The 26,290-nt window shown below is 48.4% G+C and overlaps 1 protein-coding gene across 1 annotated transcript in view; it reads right to left on the bottom strand.

Annotated features, from left to right (window-relative positions):
• Positions 1-26,290, bottom strand: part of TTLL6 (tubulin tyrosine ligase like 6) — a 94,212-nt gene that overhangs the window by 24,024 nt on the left and 43,898 nt on the right. The window contains 6 exon segments of the mRNA XM_075559640.1: positions 4,619-4,709; positions 16,527-16,766; positions 17,625-17,799; positions 18,627-18,815; positions 22,183-22,358; positions 23,535-23,760. Of these exon segments, the coding sequence (XP_075415755.1) occupies positions 4,619-4,709; positions 16,527-16,766; positions 17,625-17,799; positions 18,627-18,815; positions 22,183-22,358; positions 23,535-23,760 (1,097 nt within the window).

Raw genomic sequence — 26,290 nt, 5'->3', positions numbered from 1 at the left:
CAAGGATTTGACTCAGAAAGAGCAGAGGAGGCAAAAATCTTGAATCATAATCCCAGAGGGGATAGAGAGGGAAGTGACAGTAAGGGCAGGCTGAGTTGTCATGCCTAGAGTCTGGTCAGGCCCACGCAGAAAAGCCTCCCTCACTCTCCAGGCTCCTAGCAATAAGATAGACCATTCATCCAAGGTCATTCTTCAAAGGTTCTTGAGCCAATTTCAATAGGTTTGGAGTCATTTTAATGAAGAATTTTCAGAAAAATGATCTTTCCCATTTTTCCTTTCCCACTCACTCTGGAGTGGGCTCATTAATCTGGCAGTGAGCACGGCATTTTATTTTCTAAATGTACACCTGAGAGAGAAACTCTTCATTTTCACAGGTTGATGGAAGGATATCTGCAGGCTAGGCACTCTGACTCACCTCTGTGTCTGCGGGCCAGGTGGAATTAGGTTGGGAAGGGAGGCAGCAGGAAGATGTTTGAGCATTCAGGTGACAGGGCTTTGGGCTGGCTGGATCGGGAGAAAGTCGGGCCTTTACCTGGTGACATTGAACCTGCCCTATTCCCTTACTCAGAGCTTAATCATTGTGCTCCACTCTGTCCCCACCTTCTATCTTTACACTTGAAGACTAACTAACACAGACTTGTTGGTGGGGTAAAGGCTTTGGGCTCCTAGGAATTTTGAGTCTGTCTCTGAAATCCATCCCCACCCTCAACGCCACCCCACCCATCTAAAGTATTGCGTTATATGAATGAATGTTCTGAGTGGTGATGCCATGTGAGGGACCCACTGGCAAGGCACTAGGGGCAACTGGGTGTGTGTCCTGTGCCAGCAGCCCAAGCCCCCACAAGTCATGGTCCAGCAACTTCGATGGCACAAAAAGCAAGGCTGATGGCTTCGGGGTTGCCAATCAAAGGAATTGGCAGTACCAGGTTATCTGGGTGTAGAAACACATTTTTCAGTTGATTCTATGGAATCACTGTAGACACTATGAGAAGAAATCGTTTCCCAGACATAAGAGGTAGGAAAGAAAAAATATATATGACAGAGATCCAGTCTGATCCTGAGGGGAGGATAAGAAAAAGATTTTTCTTAGATTTTTTAAAAAAGGCCCCACAGGGGGAACCGGTCACAGTGATTGACTCATAGCCCAGCCCACCCGCCAGGGGAGTAAACAACAGAAACGTGGGTGAAGGGAGACAACGGTTGGTGCAAGATATGATTAAAACAATGATTTATACTTTATTAAGGGGTCATGAGGGTGGGGGCGAGGGAGGGAAAAAAGAGGAGCTGCCACCAAGGGCTCAAATAGAAAGTAAATGTTTAGAAAATGATGATGGAAACAAATGTACAAATATGCTTGATACAATTGATGTATGGAATGTTATAAGAGCTGTAAGAGCCCCCCCCCAAAAATGAGTTTTTTAAAAAGGCCCCCACAATATTATAGTCAACTAACTCATCAGCCCTATTCCTTACCATTGGGTCAGGAGTCCCTTCCGTGAGTCACATCCCTCCTCAGTGGAAAACGATGTTGGCTACCTACGTTCATCCTGTTGGTGTGCTAGAGCCCAGCATGCACATGGGCCATTTAGGGGTAGCCCAGGTGACTGGCTCAAAATCATGTAGAGGCTGAGAGCACAGGCTGGGGAGCCTTTACTGTCTGCACCCTCGGACCAGTTAACATCTTTGGTGTTCTCAGTTGAAAAGAGAGCAGCAATAATATCTACATCTAATACAGTGACTGAGAACATGAAAGTACAGCTTTTGGTATACAAACAAACAAACAAGTCCCCAAACAAATGCTTCTTTATCCAGCCAATGCTGGATGCATCCCCCTCAGCAACATCAATGCCATCAGCAGCAGCAGCAGCAGCAGCATCACTGGCACCACTTTAGGGAGTCAGTCATTTGATCATCCTTAAAATGGTACAAAATGGGGTTGTCATTCCACAACTCAACTGTTGTCACCCTGAGATCAGTAATCTAGAGGAAGGCTCATGTGACTCTAGCCATCGGAACATAAAAACGGAGTGATTTTGCTAGTCCCCCCTTTCTTACACGGGTTGGGAAGGACTCTGAGTTCGTAGCTGAGAGGGGAAGCGCACCGAGTGTTGGGGTTCTTCCCGTGCAACTTGGGGATAAGGTAATAATGCCCTCCTGGCCACTATCACACACTCGCTGTGAAGATTGCATGAGTTATACCCAAACTTGCTATGTGCAGGGTGTGATGATCACAAGGTCTAAGAAAATCACTAACTCCGAATGTGAATCTCTGCCGTGCCCCTTCCTTCTTTCATTCCCATACACCTGGCTACGCAGCAGGACTATGCCAAGCACAGGGGACATCTGTTCTCACGCTCCACCCGGCTCTATTTGCAGGTCCGTGTCTGATTGGAGGGCATTCTGCTCCATATAACTGGTCTTCTGCAAGTTTGCCTTCTGCAAGTTTGCATGAGTCCTTCACAGTCGAAATCTTTGCAGAGAAATGTCAGCCATAATTTGACCCCAATGCAGAGGGCCAGCCTGAAGTCTGGTGACCCTGCATGATTTTCTAGGCGATCCTGCTTGGTCTTGGCCCTCTCTCTCCCACCTGCAGAAATGCCTTCACGGAAGAGTCATTTATTTTATCCCTAGCTCTAACAGAAGCCTAATATTAAATTGCCATTTGGAGCAGAAGTGACATGGCTTCAGTAGGTGGGGGTTATGAATCAGAAAGATCTGACCTTTGTTCTCCCATATGACACTGGTGGGCCTCCTGCAGACTGAGCCTTGAGAGCTTTGAACCTTTGGGTTCAACATTCGTTTCTTTTCTAAAGTTCATGGTTCTAGCTGGAATTATACATCTATGTGACCAACACATAGTAGGCCACCCTAAAAAGATAACGCTATCAATGGAGCAGCTTCTCCCAGGAAGATTATGTTGTGATCCCAATCCCTGTGCCTGTGAGTGTGACTTTGTTTGGGAATAGGCTTTTCTTTTGCTAACAGTCTAATTAAATGAGGTCAAACGGGAGCAGGGTGAGGGGTATGTAATCATTTCCAAGTGCTATTTTATAAAAGAGGACATGAAACAGGGAGGAGAAAGTTACACACTGGGGAGACAGATGTCTAGCCTACAGACTTATGAGAAAATTATTTTCTGCTTTTCAAAGTTATCCATGTTGTGATAGTTTGTCACTGTAGCCCTAAGAAACAAAGACAACTGTTATCATCATTAATTTTTAATAAGAAACATGGGCTCTGTAAACTTTCAAATCACAATAAAAAGTAAAAACTCAAATCACAATAAAAAGTAAAAACAACACAATGCCAACCTCCCTAAAAAACAAACAAACACAAATCGTAGGACAAATAGGTGGCACACAGAGGCTTTTGTCAAAACCCACAGTACGGTGTAAGCCCTAGTTTAACAATTGGGACGAATAGACCACACCGGTGCAAGTTATTAATCATAGCGATAATGGTGGGCAGCGCGGGAAAAGAATGTATGGGAATTTTCTGTACTTTTTTTTAAACTTTCTGTACTTTCTACAGACCTTTTCTGAAAGCTTAGAATTCCTCTAAAACACAAAATCTATTAATAATAAAAACATTCAGTCAGTGCCATTAGGCCTTGTCTACAATTTTAGTACAAACCCGTATGACTCCACAAGACAAATCGCTCTTAGAAATTACTCGACAAAACCAAACCCACTGCCATCGAGCGAAATCCAACTCATAGCAACCCAGTAGGACAGACTGGACCTGCCTCTGTGGGCTCCCAAGACGGTATCTTTGGGAGAGGCGGTCCTAGAATACCGATGCTTAATGAACAGCTTGCTGGCCTTCTGCAGGGTGAGACACTGGTCACAAGGGAGCCTGGTCAGCGCCTGACTGATGCACCATTACCTGGCTCATCACTGGCATCCAGTGGGGTGCCAGTCCCACTTTAGGGAGTCATTTAGGTTGCAGAAGGGAAAGAGATGATTAAAAGATATAACCTCCTCTAGGCGGCCAGGCCAGTGCTATGCTGTAGCGTTATCTTAAGTTCTTACCTAGGGACTTCCTTCAGAATTTCCCGAGTTCCCACAGAGGGCTTCTTCCATACAGTGGAATCAAAGCTTTGCTGCCTATTGCTGTGTCCTCCGAATGCTGCCGGGGTGTGTGTGTGGAGGGGGGGGCGGGGGGGAGTAGCTTCCGGGGCAAGTGACTGGGCTGGAAGGAATCCGAGGGGTATGAAAACCATCCCTTTATGACCGACAGTTCCAATTCTGGGACCTGAATTTATGATTGTCTCAATCCGAGTCAAAGGTATCCATAAGTCTGTAGTGGGGTAGGTAGATCAATCGTGTAGAAATATACATCTCCCCTCCCCCGTAGGAAAAAAAAAAGAAATAGACATCCCAACCAGGATACGTTTTTACTAGGCGAATCGTAATAGTTTACTTATCTATACGTCTTTATTAATTCATCTACTTATCTATGGGACACTCTAAAATCTAGAGAGACCACCTGCCAATGAAGAAGATACATTAAGGAAATAAAGGTGGGCCTAGCTAGTGCCCCTTACATTTTGGGGGGCCAGAGAACAGGGTATGATGGAATGCTTTTCGATCCGATGGGCATGGGTCCCTCATGACACCTGTATGGCTTCGGCCAGGCCTCAGATCCAGTCGGGCTGGAGTGGTAATCACCAGCAGGTCTTTCAGAGAAATGCCCTGGCTGGGCTCTCTCTGCAAGAGGAGGAGGGGGGACATGTCCAGCTGCCTCTTCTTGCCAAAGCTTTGGCTTCTGAAGTAGGAGTCCAAGGGCTGTGAGGGGCTTTCTGGAAAGGAACGTCATTGACATTATCCGTTTGTGCTAATGGTCACGGCACACATTTCTGGGACTACCGCGCCAGTGGTTCAAAGAAAAAGCTAAATTGATTCTAACACCTTCTCGAAATCAGTCATCGCTACTTTCTGTCCCCCAAATAGTTTCTCATCCCAGTTTGTTCATTTAAGCTAGAGACACACACATTCTATTTTTACGTTTTCTGTCTTCTCAATGGGACCAGAGAGTGCCTACAGGACTAGACGGTGTCTCCACCATCAGTCTGGAGTCGCCCTGGGGGCCGGGGCTTTGCCTCCCTCTAGAGCCAGGGCTTCCTCAAGGGTTAGGGTTGGTTCTATTGGTTTCTCTGTCCTCCCCGAACATGCAGACACTCACGTGACTGGTGACTTGGTGCCATCTTTGGGTTGTGATGCTCTGGGAACCAGGAGAGCTTTCCCCTCAGTTGAAGCTTGGTGAAGATTTGCGACATCAGCTGCTGCTGCTTCATGTCATTCTTTACCACCGTCCACGGTGAGTCCACGTTTCCCCAGGAGCCCTGAGGCTTCGGACTCAGAGACGGTTGCCACAGTTCCCCATGGGTTAGGTGCTGAGGGCTCTGCTGCTGCTTGGATCCAAAGGAGATCGTCCTGTCCACCTCTGGGCTGTGGCTCTCAGGACTGGCATCGAGGGTCAGGTTTGGGGGCGCCTCCCGGCAGGTTGAGGTCTGGGTGGTGGACAATGAAGAGGTTTCTACTGAGGTAACGCGCTGAGGTTGGGACAACATTAACTCTAAGTAGATTGGTGACAAGCCGAAGGGGCATATGGTAACCCTTGGCACAACCACTAACAGATACAAAAAGCTATTTTGTCATTGGTAAGTGCCATCAAAGAGTCTGCAACCTATAGCAACACTGTGTGACAGAGAAGGACTGCTCCCCAGGGTCTTCTAGACTGTGATCTTCCTAGGGACAGACTGCGCCAGGTCTCTCCTATCACGGGGCTGCTGGGTGGGTTACCGATGTTCTCGTGAACTGAGTGCCCACCCTCAGTGCCACCAGAGCTCCTTTTAAGGAAATAGAGGAATTAAAAATTAGGCCAAACGAAAGGGAAAAAGAGGAAAATTAATAATAATAGTATGAATAGAAAAAATTTCAGCCCTAAATAACAAAAATAAAGTAGACATTTCCATTATAAGGCTGAATTTAGCATGCTGGGTTTTTTTAAAAAGGCAGGAGCTGCTTATGTGTTGTCTACAAAGACGACACTAAAGTAATTCAATGAGGAACTAGTAATATGACCTAGAAAAGTCCCAACTATTAAAAAATTCAACAGTAAACATATAGATAACCCACGAGTCGAAAACGTAGTCACAAGAGAAATTAGTATTTCCAATAGAATGGTAATAAAAATTCAACACATCGTTGTTGAGGTATGCAGCGAAGCTAGCGTTCACAGTTTTAAACAATATTGGAGAAGTCCGAAACATTGTAGGGGAGGAAGAACTTAAAAGTAAATAGCAATGTTCTACTCTAAGAAGTTGAGGGTGGGGAGTAGGCAAATTAAACTTAAAGTTATCAGAAAGAATGGAATGATAAAAGGCAACAGCAACAATCAATAAACAGCAAACCATACAGAAAATTAGCAAAGCTAATAAATTGCTAATAAATAAATAAATAAAATATCACAGTTGTTCACAAAACTAAAAAAAAAAAAAGGAAAATTAGCAAAGCTTAAAGCTGGTTCTTTAACTAAACTGGATAATGCTCCAGTAAGATGAATGGAGCTAAAGAGGAACCACAAAGTACTTCTATCAAGCTCAGAAAGGTAGGTGTATCAAAAAGGTAATAGAAAAAAAAAAAAGGTAATAGAAAGAATTACAGAGACCAGAGGGGTCTTGTTCTGGGTGAGAAAACTTAAGCAGACATCACCTTGTTTTTCCTCCTGAATGCACTTGGTACATACGCACAGAACGTAGGCACCGGACAGTTATGGGAGAACTCGGCAAAGTACATGGCAGCAGGCAGATTAAGGAAGAAGATGACAATTCAAAGCAGTCCACCAGAAGTTCCATGTTTCCTTTGGAATTCCCAAGCCTGGACCCATGGCACCCCCAAACATGGAAATGGGTACCAAGGGTTCCTCTCCTGCTTGCTGGTCCCCTTGAAAGCACCCAGAGCCCGGCCATGTGTCCACCAACCATGGGTTCACCCAACTTTGCTCCCACCGGACTGTGATCTTCCTGCATCCTGCATCATTGCATGTGGCTGCGTGAGTCTGAAGAGGGTCTTGTGGACTAGCACTGGACTTGATGGACTTGAGTTGGACTGGGCTAGGATGTATCTTTGATATAAAGCTCTTTCTTTCACACACACACACACACACACACACACACACACACACACGCAAGCGCGCGCGCACAATCTCCTCTAGTTTGGGCTCAGAGAGGAGAAATGGGGATTCCTAATACTCAAGAGATCCCCTTTCTTCTTTTCTACACTCTCCTGGGCCCCAACTCCAAAACCAAACGCACTGCTATCAAATGGATGCCGACTCATAAGCGACCCTTGTGGGTTTTCAAAGCTGTAACTCTTTCCCGGAGTAGAAAGCCCCGTCTTTCTCCTGTGGAGCAGTTGGAGGTTTCAAACTACCGACCTCAAGGAACGCAGCCCAACACACAACCACTATATCACCAGGGCTCCTCTCCTGAGCCCCAGCGCCTATGAAATCCCGAGACCGAAGCAGCAGTGGTAGAAACAGAGTCAATAGCAGAGGCCTGGAAGTACTGGAAACTGAAGGAGGGGAAAGTTTCTCTTCAAGTGGAGGAGCTGTGGCCCCACCGGTGGCGTGAACCCCACAGTTATTTTCTCTTTCTGTCCTTTATCCACTTGGCCCCGGAAGGAGGTATGGAAATGCGCAGCAGAGCAGGGCAACCAAAGTTCTAATTTTCCAGTCTGAGACCTGAACAGTGGGGAGCCATGGAGCCAGAAGAGACCCCTGGTAGTGCAAGTAACTTCAACATTGGCTGCTAATTGAAAGGTTGGTGTTTTGAATACAATCACTATCTACAGGGAGAGCCCCGGAGATCTGCTTCTGTAAAGATTGTAGCTCAGAACCCCTACAGGGCCGTCCGGTCTACTCTGCCCTGGGGGTTGCCGTGTGTCACAATGCACGAGATGGCACCAATCCCAACGAAGCATCAGAGTGTACAAGGGAGACTGCAGAGAGGGAAGAGTTTGGGAAAGCAACTCCACCAAGTAGCTCAGGACCCCGTGGGCTCACTTCCAAATTGAGCCTGTGTGACTCTGACCCTCAACTGTGTACTAAACGTTCAGGCATGGATTAAGGACTAGCTCACTGAAGACAATGGTCTAGCGTGGAGAGCGGGATTTTAAAAGCTCGAAGGAGTGAAGACCAGACGATGTAGATTTTAGAACAGAGGCATTACAAGCAATAGAGACATTATATAATGATACAACATCAATTCACCGAGACCTAATAATCTTGTGGATACAATTAATGGTGAAATTTCAAAAGACATGGAGCAAAACTGATAGAGCTAAAAAGAGAAATAGGCAAACTCACAGTTATAGTTGGGGACTTTACCACCCTTGGTTAGTCACTAGCAGGAGTAGCACACAGAAAATCAGCAAGGCTAGAGAAGAACTAAACAACATTATCTGCCAACTAGATTTAATTGACATTTATAGAACTCATCATCCCAAACCAAAAAACTTAGACTCTCCCCAGTGCACAATGGAACATTCACCAAAATAGACTATATCCTGGGTCATAAAATGAACCTTAACAAATTTAGAGAACTAAAATTATATAAAGTATGCCTGGTACCCGTCATGGAATAAAACTAGAAATAAACACCAGAAAATTAACAGGAAACTCTCCAAACATATGGAAATTAAACAAGACATTGCTAAATAATCTATGGGTCAAAGACGACATCTCAAGAGGAAGTGGAAAGCATTTTGCACTACACAAAAATGAAAACCCACCATAAAAAATGCGTGGGATGGAGGGAAATTGACAATAGCAAAAGTAGAAAGACGAGAGAAAAGAATGAAATTAAGACCTGATTTTTAATCGATGAGTGTATTAAACCAATATCAACACTCACAGAGGAGAGAAAAACACACTCATATTAGTTATGAAGGAGCGTTTGTCATGACAGATGCTGGCAACTTGTGAAGGATGATGGAGGATCCTTCCAACAACTCCACTGACCGACCAACAAGCGAGCTGAAATGGGTGAAGCCTTCGAAAGCCCCAAGGCACCAAAATTCATTCAAGATAAAACCAAACTCCTTGCCATAGAGTTGATGCCAACTCACAGCAACCCTCTAGGACAGGTAGACAGGGAATTTCTGAGGCTGTATCTCTTTTTGGAAGTAGAGAGCCCGGCCTTTCTCCCGCAGAGCACCTGCGGGGTTGTGTGAGTAAACACTACCTCACCAGGGTTCCTCCTCGAGATAAAACAGATAACCTGAATAGTCTTAAAATTGTAAAGGATCTAAGACCCAGAACAAAATCATACCCAAGGTATCCCGACACAACGGCTGGAGCCAAAGTGGGTGAACAAGTAAATGTGGTGAAGAAATCTGATGATGCCTGGCTATCAAAAGAGATAGTGACTGGGGTCTTAAAGGCTTGAAGATAAACAAGAGGCCATCTAGCTCAGAAACAACAAAGTCCACATGGAAGAACACACCAGCCTGTGTGATCGAGTGGTCCCGAAGGGATCAGTTACCAGGCATCAAAGAACAAAAAATCATATCATTGACTGCACACCTCCATGATAGGATCGCTGAAGACAAACGGGTGCATAAGCAAATGTGGTGAAGAAAGCTGATGGTGCCCGGCTATCAAAAGAGATAGTGTCTGGGGTCTTAAAGGCTTGAAGGTGAACAAGCGGCCATCTAGCTCAGAAGCAAAAAAGCCCACATGGAAGAAGCACACCAGCCAGTGCGATCACGAGGCGCCAAGGGACCAGGTATAAGGCATCATGCAAAAAAAAAAAAAAAAGATATAAGTGTGTGTATGTATGTGTATATGTGTGTATATGTATATGTGTGTGTATATATATATATATCATATTAAATGAAGGGGGAAGTGCAGAGTGGAGACCCAAGGCCCAAGTGTCGGCCAATGGGGATCCCCTCATAGAGGGGTTTAGGAGAGGAGATGGGTTAATTAGGGTGCGAGGTAGTACCGATGAAGAACACAGCTTTCCCCCAGATCCTAGATGCTTCCTCCCCCCAACTACCATGATCCGAATTCTACCTTGCAGGGCTGGATAGGACAGAGGCTATACACTGGTACATATGAGAGCTGGAGGTACAGGGAATCCAGGGTAGATGGTACCTTCAGGACCAAGGGTGTGAGGGACGATGCTGGGAGAGTGGAGGGTGAGTGGGTTGGAAAGGGGGAACTGATTACAAGGATCCACATGTGACCTCTTCCCTGGGAGAGGGACAGCAGAGAAGGGGGGAAGGGAGACTCCGGATAGGGCAAGATATGACAAAATAACGATGTATAAATTACCAAGGGCACATGAGGGAGGGGGGAAAGGGGAGGGAGGGGGAAAAAAAGAGGACCTGATGCAAGGGGCTTAAGTGGAGAGCAAATGCCTTGAGAATGATTGGGGGCAGGGAATGTATGGATGTGCTTTATACAATTGATGTATGTATATGTATGGATTGTGATAAGAGTTGTATGAGTCCCTAATAAAATGTAAAAAAAGAAAAGAGGAGAAAAAAATGATTAGGGCAAAGACTGTACAGATGTGCTTTATACAATTGATGTATGTATATGTATGAACTGTGATAAGAATTGTATGAGCCCCAATAAATTGTTAAAAAAAAAAAAACATACCCAAGGTAAATGGGGGAGGGGGCATGGGGTGGAGACCCAATGCCCATCTGAAGACAATTGGACATCCCCTCACAGAGGGGTCACAGGGAAGAGATGAGCCAGTCAGGGTGCAGAACAGCACTGATGAAATGTACAACTTTCTTCTAGTTCTTTGGTGCTTCCTTGCCCCACTATCATGACCTCAGTTCTACCTTACAAATCAGATTAGACCAGAACATGCACACTGCTACAGATAAGAGCAGGCAACACAGGGAATCCAGGCTAGATAAACCCCTCAGGGCCAACAAGGAGAGTAGAGCTACCAGGAGGGTTAGGGAAGGGTAGGGGGAGACAGGGGGAGTCAATCACAAGGATCAACCTAGAACTCCCTCCCAGGGGGACAAATAATGGAAAAGTGGGCGGGGGGGGGGACAGAAGATGATGTAAGATGTGGAAATAATAATCTATAATTTATCACAGGTTTGTGAGAGGGCGGGCGGGGGAGGGAGGGGGAAGAAATGGGGAGCGGCTATCAGGGGCTCAAGCAGGAAGAGAATGCTTTGAAAATGATGATGGCAGCATATGTGCAAATGTGCTTGACACGATGGGTGAATGTATGGATTGTGATAAGAGATCCCAATAAAAGTATTTTTAAAAAGGAAAGAACTGTCAAAGAAATTGAATTTTCAGGTTAAAACCTGACATGAAAGCAGTGTTTCCCAAGGTACAGCCCAGGAGAAGCTCTGGAACAAAACCAGGTTGGGGGTTGGGGTGGGGTGGGGGTGGCTGCAAAAGCAGATACCTGCAATTTTTCCTGGATTAGGAGCTATAACACACATGTTTTTAATTGTCAGGGGACTGCTGAGTAATTGTTTCCCCCTGAAAATGGGCCAATAGACCAAAAAAGCTTGGGGATCTATACAACATGAAGCAACCTCCAGGCCCAGAGTTTTCCCTGGGAATTCCTATCAGACATTTCAATAAGAAGCAAGCCCCGTTCTACACAATCTCTTCCAGAAAAATAGAATGAAAGGGAACACTTCCCAACTCAGTGGATGACGTCAGCATTATTGTTTTGATTATAAAGACATACTAATACAGCACAACAAAACCAACCACACATCAATATCCCTCCTGAACGCAGACTTGAAAATCCTCCTAAAAACCTTAGCAAATTGAATACAACAGTATGAAAAGAAATCACATATCATGGATCCCGTAGCTTTATTCCAGGAAGGCAAACTGGCCCAGTACTCAATGGAATGTGGCAGAGTCGCAGTCTAAGGAAGAGACGCACACGATCATATGGATTCACGCGGAAAAAGCACTGGCACTACTTAACGTCCAGTTACGGTGAACACACTCAGTAAGTTAAGAATAGAGTGAAACTTCTCCAATCTGTTAAAGGACACCTACAAAAATGATTTCAGCAGTCAATATTAGAAAAGTAAATCCACGCAATATTCCATATTCCTGACCGTGATCATCTCAATTGATGCAGAGAGGCATTCTACACAGCCCAATACCTTGTCATGATGATCAGACTCGACAAACTAGGAAAGGCATGGACATGCCTTAATCTGATAAAGGGCCTTTATGAAACACTCACAAATCCCAAAACGAACAAATCAACAGATTCTTGAGAATGAGGGGCTGGGCAGAGCAGGGACCCCCAAACCCATCTGTAGACAATAGGACATCCCCTCACAGAAGGGTCACAAGGAAGGGATGAGCCAACCAGGGCGTAGTATAGCACTGATGAAACACAAATATTCCTCTAATTCTTAGAGGTTTCCTCACCCCGCACTATCTGTGATCCCAGTCCTGTACACTGGAACAGGTAAGAGCTATGCCACACGGATCCAGGTCAGATAAACCCCTCAGGAACAGAATTAGGAGTAGTGATACCAGGAGAGTAGGGGGAAGATGGGAGGAGGAGGGGGACCAATGGCAATGATTGAAGCATAATTTCTCCCCCTGCCCCTGCTCCCCAAAGCATGAACAACAGAAACGTGGGTGAAAGAAGACAGCAGTAGGTATAAGACAGGAAAACAGTAACAATTTATAAATTATCAATGGGTCGTGAGGGGGGTTGTGGGGAGAGGAGCTGATACCAAGGGCTCAAATATAAAGTAAATGTTTAGAAAATGATGATGGCAACATATGTACAAATATGCTTGAAACATTTGATGTATGGAATGTTATAAGAACTGTAAGAGGCCCCAATAGAATGATTAAAAATAATAAAGAAAAACTCACAAGCAGCATTATATTCGATGGAGATTGACTGAGAGTTTCCCCTTAACATTAGAAACAGAATGATACCAGCCAGAGCAATTAGACACGGGGCGGGGGGGGGGGGGGCGTCTACAAAGTGGGAAAAAGTAAAGCCAGCTCTTTTCACAGATGACACGAATTACACACAGAATCAATAAATCCACAAGAAGGAGTAAACGAGTCGCAAAGTAGCAGGGTAAAAAGGGATTGAATGCACTAACAATGAACAAACTGCAGAGGAAATTAAGGAAACAATGCCGTTTACAATAGCATCTAACATACCTAGGAGTTAACCAAGGACGTGAACAGTGTTTTACACTGAAAACTATAAAACACCACTGAAGTCCAGAAGACCTAAAGGACAGCCTGTGCTCATGGACCAGAAGATTAAATTAAGATGTCAGCACTGACCTGAAGTCACCTGTAAATTCAACACGATTCCCAACGGAATTCGAACGGCCTTCTTGTTAGAAATAGAAAAGCTGGTCTTTACGTTTACATGGAGCCACAAGGGGCCATGATGAGCCAAAGCTGTCTTACGAAAACAAAACAGAAACACCATAGTAGGAAGACTCACATTGATGGTGAAACGTATTACAAAGTAATCAAAATAGCCTGGTACTGGTCTACGGATAGACGTGTAGACCATAGACTTGAGAACCCAGAAGAAAACCTATATTCCTAAGTCAAATACTTTTCGACAGGGTGTCAGTCCATCCACTAGTCCTAACTAGTCCTAACTAGTGCTCGGGGGCTGGATTTCCATGTGCAAGTGGATGAACCTGGACTGATGCCTCAACCCATATACCAAGCCACCAGTGAACCTTGGTCTCTGCACATTTATCTGTTGTAGATATTTCATAAAGTAGAATCAAGCACTGTTTGTCCTTTTGTAACTGATTTATTTCACTTGAAATCATGTTTTCAGGTGCATTCACATTACGGCACGTATTAGCACTTCATTTCTCTTTATGACTGAATAACGCTCCACGCGTACAAGCACCACATTCTGTTCATCCATTCATCTGTAGACGAGCTTTTAGGGTGCTTCCACAAAGACATATTTTAATGTCTATCACTCAATGACATTTACATATAATCTAAATACATGCAGTAAAATTCCCGTTTTGCCAACAACTATGCAAACACAACAATATACACTAAACACACAAGAACAGTTGCCTGTAGTGTTGGGAGGATGGGGAAAGGGAACCATAAGACAAATGGTAAAGTTAGTAAGACAGGCCAAGGTGTTGGGTGAATCAACTATGCTACAGTGTGATTGTGCTTGATAAAATCAACCCCTTGCATCTGAAAGTCAAAAAATAATCAAATGTTCCCATCTTATCCTTTTGAAAAAACATCTCTCCTGGGTCAAGCAGTATTGGTTTTATTATCTTATATTAAAGAAAACCAAAGGCAACCTTAAGAAGTAGTAATAATGAGAGCACCCTAGGACTTCCCGAGTGTTATGTGCTAAGAGTCCGTCATACACATGTTCATGGATTACTCCGTGGAAGAGGCAATACACAAACAGCAAAACGAACAAGCAAACTAACAAAACCCTAAGGACAGAAAACTCTTTGGGCCCATGGGGACGCATAGTGACATTGTAAGACAGCACAGAACTGCCCCCCAGGGTTTCCCAGGCTGTCCATCTGTCCATCTTTGCAGAAGCAGACCACTGCATCTTTCTCCCACAGAGCAGCTGGGGTCCCGGAGCTCCCCGTTTATGTCACAGTGCTGACCCACTGGCGTCACCAGGGCTCCTCTTACTGAAGCCTCATTGTTCAGGGAAAGAAATGAGAGCCTCGGGAGTTAGCAGATCATTACATAAAATAAAATAAAAGATTTTTCTCACTATGGACTCTAGTTGTTTGTTTGAATACTGTGCTGCTCTATGCTGCATCTGGCCCGAGCAGAGGTCCCCCAAAGCCGAAGATTTTCCTGCAGTGGCAGGAGTGGGGGGACATAAGTGCGTCAAACATAAAAGACCCTGAGCTGTGGCAATCAGTACCTCTTCCACGTGGTACCTTCGTTTCCGAGAAGAAAGGAAAAAGGGAAGAAAGGAAGAGAATCAACTGTAACATGAAATTCATATTTTTATTTGGATTTTATTGGGGTCATAGGTTATAGATTTTTAAGCTTGTTTTGAATTTTGCATAAAAAACTATGTGCACAAAGACTGTATATCTGGTTTTATTGATATACTTAGATAATTTTTAACATACATTTTGAAATATATGCTTATTTTTACATTTTGAAAGATGTAACCGTTTTTATAACCTATATTGCTGATATAAATTTATAAAATGGATATCATTTATATAAAGTATATGTATATAAAATATATTGCACATAGATGAAGGTAGGTCAAAAAGTATAGCTACAAAATCTTCAACAAAAATGTCCAAATGTGAAACTCTTGGTTCTCTCTCCAAATATCTCCCAGCTGGGTTTCTATACACCTGAAGGCACTGTTTCCAGCTCTCCAACCTCCCCTGACCCAAAGAATTCTGCATTCCTCCATCCACACCACATCACAAAAAGCAGTTTTGTTATCAAGGGATGCAAATTGTGCTCCTTTTAAATGTTATTTGCGTTTGGGGGGGTGTGGTGAAATGTCTGAAGGGACAAGATCAAGGCTGCAGGGTGGCCGGGTAAGGTTTCCCAACAAAATCCTTGTAGGGTACTCATTGCCATTCCCAAAGAATTACCAAATGCATGGCTAGAGGGAAAACAGCTCCTTGGCACCATCTTCCTGGGCTGCTTCTGGGGAGAAGGCTGAGGCTATTAGGTCTTGGCAAGCCTAAGAAGAAGGTCTACTTGTCCTATAGGATTGCTATGAGTTGGAATTGAATTAATGGCAGAGGATAGCGTAGGGTGTGTGTGTGTGTGTGTGTGGTGTGCGTGAGCACGACAACAAAGAATCTTTGTGGCTCAGTTAGACCGAAAGGTCAGCGGTTGGCAAACATCAGCTGCTCCAGAGCCAGCTCTACCCTGCCCTATAGGGTCACTATGAGTTGGCATTGCCTCTATAGAGTGAGTTTAGTGAGGGGTTTCGTGTGTGTGTGTGTGTGTGTGAATTTTATCTCAAATAAGGATCTCAGAGGCCTTTCCCCCCTTCAAGGCATTTAGAGTATATCACTGTTGTTTGAGGCCAGTGAAGAGGATGCATAAACTGGTCTTTCTGAAAGCCCTCCCAGGGGAGGCGCCAACCGTGATGTTGGACTGGTAACCTAAAAGTTAGTGGTTCGAGGTCACCCAACAGCAATGGGGAAGAAACGGGCCAGGCTTAAACATCATCTTCTGTTACCCAAAGCCGTAACGGGGGAAGAAACGGACCAGGCCTAAACATCATCTTCTGTTACCCAAAGCCGTAACGCACTGCGTCTCCCAAGTTACAAAGCAACAACAGTAAAAGTCCTCCCAGGCCTATAATCCAATTGCAGGCGTGTCATGCCGAAATGAGGGCTTCAGGAATGGGGAGACTGAGGCCCAGGGAAGGCACACGGCAACATGAGAGAAGGGCCCAGGAAGCAAGACAGGGGCCATTCCCCCCTGAGCTGGGCCCTCGGGCAGGGGGCTGCTCCACTTACCACAGTGCCAGTGAATATGCTGCCGGCAGATGCCGACTTGGGCCCCTGGAACCTGGGCTGGAGAGCTGACATCCTGAGGTCCGGGGCGGAGCTGTAGTGCCGCGGGGAGGAGGGCTTGCAGAGAGCCCCACGGGTTGCAGGCTTGGGCGCCTCCTCCTTGAGGCTGCTGTCCGCTTCCGTGTTCTTTGGGTCGCTGACCTCGGAGAGTGGGTCAGGTGTGCGGGACACTAAGGCCGTGGGCTAGGAAGGAGGAAACCAAACACAGGGCTTTTGGGAACCCAGCTCTGTCCATGTCCGTGTGCATCTGCACCCAAGAGCCAGTGCAAAGGAGCCGAGGAGAAGAAAGCAACTGGGACCAGCGTCTCTGACGCTCTAGGGGATCCTGGAAAGGGCAGTTTGCAAAGTGTGTGCCTGTGAACTTGATGGCGAGAGGTCCCCCACCGCTTTGATCAGATTATCACAGGGTCTGGAGCTCTAACAAGTTACAGCAGACTAATTAATTGTACCCCGACAGAGTGAATCTTGGAGAAAAAGGAGATGGATTGAAAAGTCAGCTGAGACTGTCCACTGAGCCGGAAAAGAGAGCGAGACAGGACAGGGAAGAAGCCAAAGACAGTTCCCGGAGGCAAATTCCTCTCTAGGTTGGACCAGGCAGGGCAGGTACCCTGGGGGAAGATGCTGAGAGCTCCACCTTCTAGAAGCTCCTGCCAGTGGCCTGTTCTTGCAGCTGTAGCCTGGCCTGCTGGCTTCCTGCAAACGAAGCCAGAGGCTGGACCACGCTCTTGTGGAGCCTCCTTCCTCCGTGGGGACTGTGCTCAGCCTCCCCGAGGCTCCTGCTGCTTCTACACACAGATTGGAGGAGGCAACCAGGACAGACGAGGGCAGAGCCCCCTACTGCCTGCAAGGAAGGGCCCCCCGACAGACACGGGGCTCCGCACACCCTCTGGGCAGCCCCTCCTGTTGCTCAGCACCCCGTGCAGCTTCACTCTGGCAGTGTGTCCGGCCCCTCAGTAGTGGCCTCCTCGGCACCCCCCCGCGAACTGGCCCCAGCCGGGGAAGGGTGTTGGGGATGCCTGCTGCCCTCCGGTCCAGGTTTACTTGTTTGGAGGCTTGAGGGGTGACCTCAGGCTGCTGCCGCTGTTTCTGCTTGGAGCTCCCCGGGTGCTTGGCCCGAGTTTGCTCGCCCACCGATTCCCCCGGCACCTCCGTCTTCTTCTCTTTAGTCCTGGACGCTCTTTTCTCCTGCTTGAGTCTCAGCTCCTGGATCAGCTGCCTGTTCATTGAGGAACGAGGGCGTGTCTGTCATGTGAGTGAGGCAAGGGCTACCGATTCAAGGAACTACCCTTGAGAGATGGACGCGTCGGAGAGAGACAGGAGGGCTCCCAAGTGTCCCCACGCCCTTCCCCAGCCTGTCCACAGACACTCGTGACCGACGGCCAAAGAGCAGGGAATAAAGAATCGGGCTCCTACCACGCTGTTCTCAATCTGGGGGACAGCATCCAAGGAGAACTGCACATCCCTTTAACACAAGTCTGCTGCCCGCTTCCCAGAAGGCCCGTTCTCACATATGCCAAGCGTGGGGAAAAGGGTCGCTAGGAAGCAAAGGGCAGGGCCCCTTCACGTACGGCCCCTCCGTAGCTTCTGGAGGCAGACCAAGGTAGCAGGGCAGCAGGGGAACCGCACCGTCTTATGGGTCAGAAGGTTGTTGCTCTAGTTCCTCTTTCACCTTCCTCTTGTGTGGCCCCTTCCCTCCCCTGACTTTGCCTTTCATGACGTTACCTGGTAGAAGGGGGCTGGACTGGGTGCCGTGTGACTCCTTCCAGCTCTTACAAGTTACACAGCCATGAATCCACGGGGGCCCTCAGAGAGGAGGGGCATCCCGGAGTGGGGCAAGGGCGTCTCCACTCCGCCTGTCTTAAGGATGAGTTTCTAGAAAGAGCTACCCATCTACTTAACAATACCCCACACCGGGCAATCTCCTCTCTCCTGGTCCTTGTGAGCCCAGAGCCGATGTCCTCTTTATCCCTGTCATCTGGCCCATCGCCAAGCAGATCAAGCCCCGGGGAATACGAAGCCCACCTGACCCAGGGGCCTTCCTACCGAGTGTACAGCTCCCGAGCCCTGGAAGCAATGGTATTCTGGAAGAGGGAGTTGTTGTCCTGGAAGAACTTGTCATACTTGTCTGAATTCAGACTGGGATAAATCAGCCGGAACCCTCCACAGTTTTCCTTCTCGTGTTTCTTGGTTTTCTCCAACCACACAGCCTGGAAACCCTTGACTTCCTCAATCCTGTTGGGAAGCAGGACACAGGGCTACAATTAGTTTTCAGGACAAAGCTTGGGGCGTTATGGTACTTGGAAGGAACATGCCAAAGATGGATGCCATCTAAGGCCAGACAGAGGCCTGGCACCGAACAGTGGTCACTCCATGCATGCTCAATAAACGCATGGCTGCGCCCCTCAGGGAGAGGCGACACTAGCTCTCCCGAGACAGCATGGTCATAATACATTGAGCGGTTAAAAGACCCTTTCTCCCTGCCTTCAGGCAGGAGGCTTCCTAGCCGAGCGGGGTCCTCCGGGTGCTTGTTGAGAGAGCTAGGCCCGCTGACCCCCAGAGAGAGAAAGCGGAATGCCTTTGGACCAAGACATAAGGACTAATGACGGATGGGTGGTATCTTGGGGCACGTAGAGCGATAGAGCTTTGTGCTATTTTGCCTGAGCAGGGCAGGGGGTGGGCCAGTCCGGGAGGCCCTTAGGGGCCCAAGGGGCTAAAGAACCAACCAGAAAACAGAAGCTGATGAGCCAGGAAGGCACAAAGGCCTTCCTTCAGAGCTGAGAGAGAGAGAGAGAGAGAGAGAGAGAGAGAGAGAGAGAGAGAGAGAGAAAACTTCCCCTACAGCAGACACTCTGCATTCAGACCCCTAGCCTCCTACACTGAGAGAAAATAAATCTCTGTGTGTTCAAGCTGTTCCCTTGAAGTGTCTCTGGTATAGTGGTACTGCAGAGATGGACATGGGCGTGTGATTCTGCTCTAAGACATACCTACAGGTGGATGCCTTTGGGAACTGAGTAATGGGCAGAAGCCGCAAACGCTTCGTGGGCCTAGTACGAAAAGACCAGATTGTCTTGAAGAGCCTGCTGGTGGGTGAATGGACACTAAAGGCAATTTTGGTGAGGGCTCGGAGGGAAGAGAGGAGAGCCGGAAGACGGGGACAGCAGCAGTGGAGAACCAGGAGACCAGTGAGCCACAACGTTACTGACCCAGGAAGCAAGAGAAACGAGCGCCTTCCTGGCAGAGTGGGATGCCTGCGGCCCCTTGCTGGTAGAGCTACAGAGCTTTGTGATTCTGTAATTCGTACCCAAGCCGGGCAAAGGCTGGCCCAGGCCAGGAGGCGTCAGGGACAGAGAGACCCAGGAAACAGAAGCAGAAGCTGAAGAGATGAGCGCCTTCCCAGAGCTGAGGGAGCGAGAAAAGGCCTTTCCCTAGCGCCCGTGCTGTGAATTCGGACTTGCAGCACGATTCTGTGTGAAGGCCACTCACTGGTGCCATGTGTGTGTGGCAGCACTAGATGCTCAGACGCGTCCAGCTCACCAATGCTTTCCCATTACAAGGAAATCTGCTTCCCCCATGGCTTAGCTCTGACGCGGCTCCCGGTTGGCACCTTCTCTTTCACAGCCTGGCTAGCTTTCTCTGGAGAAGGGCGCCTTGTGGGTTTGCTACATTTGAGGGTCTCTCGAGTAAGCTTAAGGAAGCCTGGTGGTGCTGTGGGTGAGGCGTTGGGCTGCTCACCGCCAGGTCAACAGTTAACAGCCCCCGGCTGCTCCCCAGGAGAAAGATGGAGCCGTCGGCTCCTGCAGCGTCAGCAACACTGTGCAGGATCTGAGAGTCGGAATCGGCTCGAGGGAGATGGTTTGGTTTGGGTGGAGAAGTTTGCAGGAGAAACATGTGTTGGTCTGCTTCCATCAGCTCTATGGCCTTGGACCCCCTAGGGGACGGTTCTCCTCTGTCCTAGAGGGTCACTATGAATCAGAATCAAATCGGTGCAGTGGGTGCGGTTTGTTGGCTGGGTACACTTGGCGGGTTTTTAGGAGCTGTGTTGATCTCACGCTTCCTCACAGCCCCCTGGGGAGATCAAGGTCATGTAGGGAGGGGTTAGTCCCCTTTTACATAGAGAAATGAAGAGCCACTGAGAGAGCCCGAGCCCTGAGTGCCACCCAAATTGATGAAGACACCGGCTCTGGTTACTGCTTTCATATGACTCTATTTCCCTGAAGGAGTTTAGGGATAGCATGGCAGACAACGGAGCTCTCATGCAGCCCTGCCATCCACCGACAAGGTGACTGGGCAGCTTAGTTATCTTTATGGAGCCCTGGTCTCCCGAGCCTCAGACACAGGATTCTCTGCCACCTCGTCATACACCTTCCTGACCAGGACAGGCAGTGCTTGTGAGCATGCTCCGAGGGACAGTCAGAACACCAAAGCCAAGCCCAGGGGGTCAAGTCAATTCTGACTCCCAGGAATCCTACAGGACAGAGTTGAGCTCCCCCATAGGGTTTCCAAGGCTATGGATCTGCATGGACAGACAACCACATCTTTCTGCCACGAGGTGGCTCATGGTTTCGAACCTCCAACCTTTGGGTTGGCAGCCCAACCAGGGCTTGAGTCTAAAAGACAGTGCCATCCCCGTGCACAGGCTCGATGGCCATTGTGCCAGACACCCAATCCCAAAGGATCAGGTTGGATCTGCCCACCAGGAGGATGGGTGGATCAGAAAAGCAACAAAGGCATCTCTTGACCAGGCTCAGGGACACAAGAGTCGCTCTATTGAAGGCAGGCCCGGGGTTCCAGAGGCCCCTCTTCTGAGGAACACGCTGGCCAGTAAGTAGAGGGAGGCAGTAAAGCCTAAAGACAATACCCAGAGCTAGCACATTTTGGGCCCCATGTTTCCGAGTAGAGCTGTGCTTGTGGCAGTCAGGCCTTTCTTTCATGGCACCTCGAGGTGAATTCAAATTCAATTAGGAGGCTGGGTGGGTGCAAACCGTTTGCACCCACCCCAGGAGCTAGAGGGGTATTTAGCTTCTGCCAACACAGCGAAGTGAGGAGAAGAGACAGGTCTTGCTTTTTAGTAAAAACGAAGGAGTGGTTTATTGGTATTTCGAAGGGCTTTCCAGGAGGAAATTCATTTCCATTACCTATCTCTATCGGTCTGTAACTTAGCCTTCTGTTTTTAGAACCAGAAGCGTGCTCGATCCGGTACATTCAACAACTATAAACTCATTTTCCAAAAAGCATCATCATCTGGTAGAAAATGACCACCTGCTCTGTGCAGTTCCAAGCAAGAGTCTTAACAGCTTCTAACAAGATCGGCAGTGCCGGGCACTCTGGGAAGCTTTTTTTTTTCTTTCTTTCTCTGGGAAGCTTTTTTCTACGCATTATTGCATTGAATTCCAACCCTCCTGCCCCCACCCCCGCCCTCCCCCACCAGCAACCTTATGTGTTACCTATTATTGGCTTCACTTCACAGAAAGGACACAGGCTCAGAGCAGTGTCCCAAAAGCTACACGTTATAACTTGAGCCAGGACGGCCCAGTCTGACCCGGAGGAACAGGGGAGTTATTGCGTGGGGGTTCCCTGGGGGAGGGGGGCACTCCTGCACCTGGTCTCCCGAGAACGACATTGTTGTAGGAACCGCCCCCGCTGTCTCTCCTCCTCCAGGATTTTCTTCTTGTCACAGCTTCCCAGGTTGATCAGGACCAAGGTGTCATACAACAGACTGTCCTTCACCTCTTTGTCCAGCCAGGAGTCAGTGGAGAAGCTTGGAGAGTGGTTGACCTGTGAGAGCGAGGTGACAGCTGGGCGCTGGGCTGTCCAGAGTGGTACCAAAGCCCGCACCAGGTGTGTGTGTGGGGGGGAGGGGGTGCAGGCGGGGGACTGGTCTACCAAGGTGACCGGCTGTGAGTGGAAGGAGGGTCTGGCCTGGAATCCCAATGGGAAAAGAAGCCTCAGTCCCTCCAAATTCGAAAGTTTTTATTTCCATCTTTCCTTCTTGAAAAGCACAGGGTCTCCCTCCATCTGGTGCACGTCTATCCGCACATGCACTTGTCACGCTCTAGAGCAGGGTGGGACGGGGCAGCCCTCGGGGACAGATTTGGGAGGAGAAGTAGAAAGGAGAGAGACATCGGGAGTGTGACCAGAGTTGAGGGAGAGTCGTTCATAAGCCGCTGTTAGAATCGCAGCCCACGGTGATATTTGCAGAATCCTAGCAGTTCTGGGAAAACTTGTCCCTGGTGGCTCAATCTGCTCTCTGAAGAAGCGTGACAGGTATAAACAGCCATGGCCTCTTTTCCACCCACAGTTGGGAATCAGGGTTCAGAGTGGGAGAAGGTCCAGGCCCCAGGAACCTGATATACCATGTTGTGTTCTTGGCTCTGGGTTACTGCACTGGACGGACACTTGCCCCTCCGCACCCTGTGAGCCCCATGGTGCATTCTGATTGGCCGCCTTCAGAAAGTTCTTGAAGACAAGTTCAATTGTAAAAAAGAGGCAGCCACCCAGAAAGCATGTTTCCCTTCTCTCCCTACTGCACGGGCCTGAGTGGTGCCCCCACCCATCCCTAAGGCAGCAGACACCAGGCCTCTCCCTCTGTTGGGACTTGCAACTGAGTACATCAGGCTCCAAAGGGCCACCAGGCCTAGCACTTCTTGTCTTATAGTGAGCACTGAAATCAATTGAGGGCGAAAACCGCTCTTATGAAAGATGGAACTGCCTTCGGAAGCGCTGTGCCCAAGTTCAGCAGTGCCAAGTCTCCGTGGACCTCCGGACTAAAAGGATGCTCTAATTCCCTGCCGTCTACCCCCCTCTGGTGGCCACTTTTTGACGAAGCGAGAAGCCCCAGGCCCTGGTGCCTCGTGTGGCAGGAAGTGGCTTATCACAGTCAGGTGAGTCTGAAGGAGCTGGCGGCCCTGAGAGGCAGACCCCAGCTTCCACCCTCCGCCCAGACCGCTCTACCTCCAGCAGCCAGGGCTTCAGCTTGCAGTCCAACAGAATGTCGAAGCCCAGGATTTCAAAGCAGGCGCTGCTGAGCGTGTGGTTGGGGAAGCAGGACCGGTAGTTGTGCTTGATGGTGGCGTGGGCAGAGATGATGGTCTTGACAATGACATCCTCGATGTCGCTCCACATCCGCTCCACGTTGTGGCCCTGGGTCGCCATGTGCACGTTGAAGGTGGAGAGTTTCCTGGAGGGGAACCACAGACAGGGCAGCTCACCTCTGATCACTTAAGGCCGTAGCATTCTGGAAACCAGGCACGGCGAGAGAAGCCACGGATTCTCAACCTGTGGGTCGCGACCCCTTGGGGGCGGGGTGTTGAACGACCCTTTCACAGGGGTTGCCCAATTTATAACAGGATCTGTCAGACATAATCGTCATAACAAAATGACAGTGACGAAGTAGCAATGGAAATAATTTGATGGTTGGAAGGTCACCACCACATGAGGAACTGTGTGAAAGGGTCGGGGCATTAGGAAGGTGGAGAACCGCTAAAGACAGTCAAGAGGAATACTCGGACTCAGCACAGGAGAGGGTCTGAAAGAGTCACAGGGCCACATCCGTCAAGTCTTCCTAAGCCCCGGAGTAGATGTGCATCTAATGACATGTAAGACATGGCTGGGATACCTCCCTCACCTAATTCACAATAATAATACAAGACACGGAGCTTGGGCACTTTCGACACCCAGGGACTGGAGCAGGCGTCTGGTATCCCGCACGGAAAGCTCAGTGAGTGGAGAGAAAACCAGCCAACCAACCAAACACCCCGCGTGGTTTTACTTTGGGGGAAATTGCTTCTCAGCCTTCGAGGGCCCCTTGAAATCACTTGAGGAGGGTGAAGGGAGGCATCGATCTGTGTAAGCCATGAAAAAATAATAATACTTTATACATCATCAAGGGTGCATGGGGGGGGGGCGAGGAAGAGGAGCCGTTACCGAGGGCTCAAGCAGAAAGAAAATGTTTTGAAAATGATGATGGCAACAAATGTACAAATGTGCCTGACACGATGGATGGATGGATCGATTATGGTAAGAGCTGTACGAGCCCCCCATAAAATGATTTTAGAAAGAAAGGGAAATCACTTGAGGAGCCATTAAAGAACACCGATACCTGTTTGAGGGTGACCTTCAAGAGGAAAGACAGTCAGGGACCCCCACAGATGGGTAACCAACTGTTTCAGGCCATCTGGGATTGTCCCACACTGCAGAGAAACCAAGAAGGTTGTCACCTGTCGCAGAGGATGTCTCTCCTGCGTGTGTGTTCCCATCAGCTCTGAGCTGGGCAATACTAAGAGAGGGTGAGCCTGGCACACGCCCTCACCCTTCCGTGCACACCTGGTGCACACAGAGTGTAAGTGGACGGTGGAAGCGAGATGCAAGGGGCAGAGGCAGAGAGGAGAATGAGGGCCAGAGGCACCACTCATGCCGGCAGTTGAAAAAGTGCTCTAGACCCTCATGGATAGAGTTAAAAAGGAGAAAGCAGGGTCAACCAGCCGATGAGCATTTTGCCAAGTGGCTGCCCTTCACTTATAGCTTTGTGCGGTGAAGGGATTCCAAGGGCCACCATCAACGTCAAGGGAAACCCAGGGTTAGCTGGAGAACCTGGAATGCATTTGCATAAAGGATAAAGGCAGAAAGGCGAAGCTCACTCACTACGAGGCCAAACTCCTCCACCTCCCACTGTCAGGAGATGGCGTGTTGCACATAAATGGATTTTCCAGATCACTTGAGGCTGATCTTTCCAAGTGCCGAAAAAAAATGTATTTAGTTTTCCTAATTGGGTAATAAATCTCCCTAAGATGGATTATGCACTTCCCTGCCTCCTTGTAAGAGAGGTTACGAAACATAACGTGACCTTCCCGTGATGACTCAGGTTCGTCAAAGGGAATGCCTGTGCTTGTGTGATTTCATAATGCCCAGTGGTTAGGCAGTTCAATTTCACATGCCCCTCCTGTGCCTTGGAAATGAAAAGATAGTGTTGTTGGCCAGGTCGGTGTTCCTGTCTTTTCCTTCACTTTGACCAAAGCACCACTCGGTGTGCAGCGTGGGAGGGGACTGCCTGGAAGCACAGACTGCCTCCAGCTGTGGCCGGAAGTCTGGAGTGGGAAGGAAATCGGTACGGAAATCATATTGTCTCAAACTCTTCCCCGGAAGGGAGAAAGGAAGAAGGACAGGACAAGAAAGGTCAAACTCTGTAAGGCACCACTTCTGGGAAGCACTCCAGGGCCCAGGACACTATCCCACTGCCTTGAGGGGGACACACTGTGCAGGGGGGAGCACAAGGCCAACAAGCAAAGAACAGTGCCGGACTATGGGGGATGTGACCCTTGAGGGTGATGGGATTTGAGCCGGAGAGGTCACGTGGGTGGTTAGGCTTTGATTCCACAGCTTGTCCTAAGAGATGAAACCTAGGCTTCTCATCTGATAAGTGAGGAAGGCCAAGGGCCCAAGAAAAGTCAGGTTTGACCACTACCACAGCGTTTATTTAAGTGACTGGACCAGAACCTGGAACCATGGAAGCTTCGTGAGTCCAATAAGAAAAGAGAGAAAACTCCCACTGTCCTTGAGCCCATTTTGGCGCAGAGCGACCTGAAGGAAAGAGGAGAGGTGCTCCTGTGGGTGCCCAGCCTCCTCTTTCTCCCAGGGAGCAGCTAATGGGCTCGAACCGCTCACTTTCAGACACCGCAGCACCCGCAGGGCTGCCTCTGTGAGACAGAAGA

The sequence above is a fragment of the Tenrec ecaudatus genome, chromosome 10, assembly GCF_050624435.1.
Source record: "Tenrec ecaudatus isolate mTenEca1 chromosome 10, mTenEca1.hap1, whole genome shotgun sequence".
Taxonomy (NCBI): Eukaryota; Metazoa; Chordata; class Mammalia; order Afrosoricida; family Tenrecidae; genus Tenrec; species Tenrec ecaudatus.
The sequence above is the reverse complement of the archived record's forward strand: the minus strand, read 5'-3'. Positions and strand labels throughout refer to the sequence as shown.